At 45.6% G+C, this 5,790-nt stretch overlaps 1 protein-coding gene across 2 annotated transcripts; it reads right to left on the reverse strand.

Annotated features, from left to right (window-relative positions):
- Positions 1-303: 303 nt before the first annotated feature.
- On the reverse strand, positions 304-5,745 carry LOC135334784 (sushi, von Willebrand factor type A, EGF and pentraxin domain-containing protein 1-like). 2 transcript variants are annotated; one of them, XM_064530105.1, is made up of 17 exons: positions 5,515-5,745; positions 5,071-5,397; positions 4,815-5,018; positions 4,586-4,759; positions 4,347-4,532; positions 4,119-4,289; positions 3,883-4,068; positions 3,642-3,824; positions 3,418-3,588; positions 3,193-3,369; positions 2,963-3,142; positions 2,740-2,916; positions 2,512-2,685; positions 2,269-2,448; positions 1,480-1,752; positions 733-1,306; positions 304-600 (listed from the first exon to the last, which is right to left on the reverse strand). In XM_064530105.1, the coding sequence occupies exons 1-17, from the start codon at positions 5,591-5,593 to the stop codon at positions 423-425; spliced, it is 3,594 nt and encodes a 1,197-aa protein (XP_064386175.1). In that variant the 5' UTR covers positions 5,594-5,745; the 3' UTR covers positions 304-422. The 2 variants fall into 2 exon arrangements, with proteins under 2 accessions (XP_064386175.1, XP_064386174.1); XM_064530104.1 differs by having other exon boundaries at positions 3,418-3,591.
- Positions 5,746-5,790: the final 45 nt, after the last annotated feature.

Raw genomic sequence — 5,790 nt, forward strand, 5'->3', positions numbered from 1 at the left:
GGCTCTGCATGTATAGGAATGGGAACAATCACTCGGACTATCTATAAAATGCTCTCACCTGTTTCTGGTGTGAGGAATCCGTGCCGTAGCATAAACTAGAGACACACAAGAGCACTGTTGGGTTTGAAGTGGCCATTGAATAGCTATACATGCATAGCCACAGCAATAGCCACATTGACAATCAAGGACACCAGCAAGGATACCTTAAAAATATACCTTTCATATTATATATACAGTGTATGACATGTTTTGTTAGTGCCATAGTTTATTTTTCAGCCATGCAAATTCTTATATGAACATTGATCAAAGCAAATGAATGATTTTTGCGTATATAGATCTCGATCTACTAACAACTTGCTAAAATAACAGTGACACGTAGTGATACATTGACAAACTAGACTACATGTGTTATTACATAGTGTCTACTTGTTCTCTGTGTTGCAGTCAGTGGATGCATAAGCTGCACAGGCTGAGAGCGGGTAGTTTGCAGGAGGAGGGGGGCGTGGCTGGTCCACCACCTCATAGGTAGCCTCCTCTTGTAGTTTGCTCAACCCCTCGTAATCAGGGGAGGGGAGATGACTCATCACCACTGGGGGTAGTCTGCACGAAATAGAATAATAAATTACATTAACTCACATGTACATAATTATAGTATAAGGACAGAAGCACTCTATACAACCACACTGGTATGTACAGCTACTTCATTCACAGACCATGCACACTAACACTCACTGTGTTGGTTGGCTGCCTGTCCTCTCATCACTCATGTCCTTGGATCCAGACCTCCGTTGCCTTAGTAACAACAGCACCACTATTACAATCAGTACTAGCACAGCAATGGCCAAGACTCCAGCAACCACCCAACCAGCCACTGCACTAACATTGACCACTACACTCTCTGTGGGTGTGGTAGTAGCAGTTGTCCGATTAGTGATGTCCTCAGGGCACTCTGGACTATTTCTGTCAATGATCACCACAGGGCAAGTGTTAGTTACACTGAGGCCTGCTCTCTGCACCACAACGATTGGATCATTCTCAACCCACTGTTCCATTAGCCTAGCCAGTTGTATGGTGGATACACTCTCTGTTCCAGTCAGCACGGCTCGGTAGGTCACATGACTAGGGGAGGCATCGAAACAAACCATGAATGAATTCAAAATGAGGAAAGAGTTGAATCCACAGGCACACTGGCTTTCAATGCCTTGTGTCAGACTATTGGTGATGTCATCTGTTTTCATATCAGCGTCTTGTTCAGTGTACACTCTGCAGTTTGTTATTCCCTCCAGACCAAGTTGAATGTGCAGGCCTACATGTGGAATGTAAAGTGGTTGGTATAAGCAAAAAGAAGCCTGATGCCAATAAAGCTATATATACATCATTGGGAGATTCATAGTATACATAAGAATTACAACAACTAGTGTGTTTACATTGTTCGTGTGAAATTGAATCAACAGCTACAAAAACAAACATAACACTTACTAATGAACTCAATGGTGTAGTGAGCAGTTACAGTGTGTTCCCCCTCAAGCTGACTGGAGGTGAGGATGACCTGACAGCTGTACTGACCAGCGTCTGACAAGTAGAGAGTGTCAAAGTTGAGGGTTGCTGTGCTGGTCATGAGTGACCCTCCCTCCCTCGTCCACTGGTAGGAGAGGGTGGGTTGTAGAGAGGCTCCTCCACTCAGGGAACAAGTGAGGGAGAAACTCTGACCAGCCATTGGAACACCACTGGGGCCGATCACCACTTGTATGGCTGGATGGAAGAGAGTGGGTGTTTTGCTATATAAGTGATCACAGCTAGGAATTCTGTGAACATTACAATGTAATAAGAATGCAGTTTCAGTTTAGTACCTGAGTAAACATCTACTGACAACAGGTGGCTACAATAACAAAAATGAATTAATTACTTGATACTGCAAATAACTTGCACGTTCACATGTGGGAGCATTTGGAGTCCACTGTCTATCATATTATTTTGCGTATGCTATCAGGAGTACTTTCATGCACTCCTGGTGATATGAATATAATTATAACGGGCAATTTAGTGGATCAATCATGCCATATACAATCCCCCTCCATTATTAGAATAGTTTGAGAATGAGCCAAATCAGCAGAAAATTCACAATTTATGACTGTATTCGTTGTGTTCGTTAGGTGCATGTGATATTGGGTATAATGTTCGCAGTAGATGCGAAAAACCACGAACAATTATACCCTAGAAAAAACAGAAAGTCAAGCACATGTTTGTGTGTGTGTCAGCTAGTCTTACAGTTGCACACTGGAGCTTGTCCAGACCACACTCCACTTGTTCCACTTGCTCCACAAGTTCTGCTCTGACTACCAACAATGTTGTATCCAGTGTTACAGGTGTAGGTAGCAGTGAAGGTGGTTCCAGAGGATGTGTCCACTGCTCCATTGGTTGGATTATTTAAGCGACCGCATTCAACAGCTAATAAACATACATGAGAAAATAAGTCAGCTGAGAGTAATGTAGGTTTTGTAAAACACTCACGATCACAGGTAGGTGCTGTTAGGTCCCAGTTTCCATTAGCTTGACAGGTTCTATCTGATGCTCCATTGAGATTGTATCCATCATCACAGGTGTAGGTGGCAGTGTTTATGAAGGTGGTTCCAGAGGATGTACTAACTTGTCCGTTAGTAACAGTGAGGGAACCACAGTCAACAGCTGTGGAATATGAACACAGTGGATACAGTGTACACAGTCAGTCATGCTACTCACGTTCACAGGTGGGGGCATCTGGAGTCCATATTTTGTTTGCCTCACAAGTTCGAGTGTCTGATCCAACAATGTTGTATCCAGTGATACAGGTGTAGGTAGCAGTCATCATGAAGGTGGTTCCAGAGGTTGTGTCCACTGTTCCATTGGAGGGGTCAGTGAGCGAACCACAGTCAACAGCTGTATAAAAAAGTAAACAATCAGAGCATGTGTTAGTTCAACTGACAATTGCAAACAGGCAGAGATGTACTCCATCCATTGACAGCCACACAATTCCTCGTACTAGCACCAGTCAGTTCATAGCCAGTGTTACAAGAGTAAGTGGCCACTGCTCCAACTGGTGGAGGGCCATCAGAAGGTGAGTAGGTCACCATTCCATTGGAGAGGGGCTCACGAGGACACAGAGCTGTGGGAACATGGTATCCTCTATACACTTGACTACTACACGAGGCATACCAGTACAGGTGGGTGCAGAGAGGCTCCATGTTGCATTAGCCTGACAAGTCCTGGTCACAGCTCCAACCATAGTGTATCCAGTGTTACAGGTGTAGGTAGCAGTCATCATGAAGGTGGTTCCAGAGGATGTGTCCACTGCTCCATTGAAGGGGGCGTCCAGGGAACCACAGTTGACAGCTAAACGACAAAAATAAATTTGTATTTGATATTGATGGTCATACTCACGATTACACACAGGTTCTGACCCAGTCCAGTCTCTATTAGCCTGACAAGTCCTGGTCATATCTCCAGTCAGAGTGTAGCCAGTGTCACAGGTGTAGGTAGCAGTGCCTTGGTAGGTGGTCCCTGTTGTAGTGACTCTTCCATTGATAGGATCATCTAATGATCCACAGCTACCTACTGTAAGGAACAACATTACACGTGTACAATGTGCCTATTAAACTTCTAACCTGTACAAGTTGGACTACCACCATCAGACCACCCACTGGCAGTACAGGTCCTTGGTATACCTCCACTGAATTCATACCCAGAGATACAGCTGTAGGTAACCGTGGAACCCACAGCTCTGGGAATGGTGGGGTCGCTGTAGGTCACCACTCCATTGGCCGTTAGTTGGACGTTGGGGCAAATCACTGAATAGAAATAGCATTTAGTTATATAACTCATAAAGTCGTCAGTTTGAGTACATACGTGTACAAGTGAGGGATGTTCCACTCCATGATCTGTTAGACTGACAGGTCCTAGTGCCTCCACCAGTAGATACTCTATACCCTCCATCACAGCTGTGTGTAGCAATGGTTCCCTCAAGGTGTGGTGAGGTGCTAGAGCCGTAGCTGATCACTCCATTGAACAGTGAAGGAAGGTCATCACAGAGAGCTGTGGGAAATAGTCTGATACAATATCTTCAGTGTTGTGTTGTGTCTTACCTCTACACACTGGTGCTGTACTCCAGCTCCCACTAGCAAGACAAGATATCGTGGCTGATCCTGACCTTTGGTACCCAGTGTTACAGGTGTAGGCGGTCGTCTCTCCGAATGTTGTACCAGTAGAAGTCCTGCCACTATTGGTAACAGTGGGAGGGTTGCCACAGGAGACAGCTGAATGGGAGAGGAGGGAGGTGTCAGTCATAGTGAAACATTTAATCACATGCATACGTTCACAAACTGGTGCAGCTGGACTCCACACTCCATCACTTAGTGTAGTTGCTCCACAAGTTCTGCTCTCACTACCAACACGGACGTATCCAGTGTTACAGGTGTAGGTAGCAGTCATCATGAAGGTGGTTCCAGAAGATGCCTCTACTACTCCATTGGGAATAGTTAGTGGTCCACAGTCAACAGCTGTGGGGAGATGCTTGATCACCATTACTTCCAACCCACCATTGCTAACTCACGTGGACAAGTTGGTGCCACTCCTGACCACTGACCAGTAGCTTGACACTGTCTAGTAGCACTACCAGTGAGGACGTAGCCAGTATCACAGCTGTATGCAGCAAATCTAAGGTAATCCCGACTAGGGGTGGACACACCTCCATTGGTAGGGGAGGTTAGGACAGGGCAGGTGACGACTGTGTTGGGGAAAATAAACACACACTAACTACTTACTAGTTCTGATGGTCTTACTTGTACAAATAACTGTAGGTGGTGATGGAGACCAGGTACCAGCACTAGTATCACTCCCACCCCCACAAGTTATCTGCAGAGCTGTTCCACTGGTGATGGTTGGTGTGTACCCAGTGACACAGCTGTAGGTGGCCATGTTGTTGACTGGGTTGTATGAGATCCTTCCATTAGTGTCAGTGAGGGGACTCAGTGTGGGGCAGGGAGCTGTGGGGGGTGGGGGTTAGTATTGGACATAGACAATATAGTCAGCACTCACTGAAGGTGACACACAGCCTCTCATTGGTGGTAGTCCTCACACAGCAGTGTTCTCCATCAGGACTGAAGTGTGTGGGACCACGATACAGAGCAACGCCAACATTAGGAATATCTCTGATGAACACTTCGTCCTCAACTGCCAACACTCTACTTTCTCCAAATTGCAATGCACTCCCATCGGGGAACAGCCACAATACACTATCAGTGTCTACGGTGTAGCAAATCCAGGGGCGTGGATTACCAGTAGCTCCTGATCCAACATCAGAGAATGAGATGATCTCTCCAGTGTCGTCAGTGCCAACGGGCTCATTGGATGCTGCCAGTCGAGCTGAGTAGTGCATGTGTGTTTATCCTAATACTAGTTCACCAACTCAAGAGACTGACGACATGCAGGATCTCTAGAGTAATGTACAAGTAGCTTCAGAAACTACACACAATAACTCACTCAGTGTTTGTGCATGTACCCATCCAACAGACACCGTCAGTCCTAGTAGTAGGCTTAGAGCAAGTCTTGAGAAGGCCATACCTAGCTAGCTAACAATTATAGCTGGCCTTTCCAAGCTAATAGCTTCTTTGCAATAATGGGCGTGGCTGGCAGGAGGACAGTGACTAGGCCTATTATAATTAGCGCTTTTTACTTTGGCAACCCTCACCTAAATTTTGTCAAAACAATAAAGTGGCAATAAGGCCACCTCAATTAAGTCATTATTGCTGATGTCAG

Source organism: Halichondria panicea, chromosome 4 (assembly GCF_963675165.1).
Source record: "Halichondria panicea chromosome 4, odHalPani1.1, whole genome shotgun sequence".
NCBI classification, from domain to species: domain Eukaryota; kingdom Metazoa; phylum Porifera; class Demospongiae; order Suberitida; family Halichondriidae; genus Halichondria; species Halichondria panicea.

Coding starts and splice junctions, on each gene's coding strand:
- LOC135334784 (XM_064530104.1), bottom strand. CDS start 5,593: ATGGCCTTCTCAAGACTTGCTCTAAGCCTACTACTAGGACTGACGGTG. Junction 2,449..2,511: donor AACAGCACCTACCTGTGATC/GTGAGTGTTTTA, acceptor TATGTTTATTAG/CTGTTGAATGCGGTCGCTTA. Junction 1,753..2,268: donor ACAAGCTCCAGTGTGCAACT/GTAAGACTAGCT, acceptor TCTTCCATCCAG/CCATACAAGTGGTGATCGGC.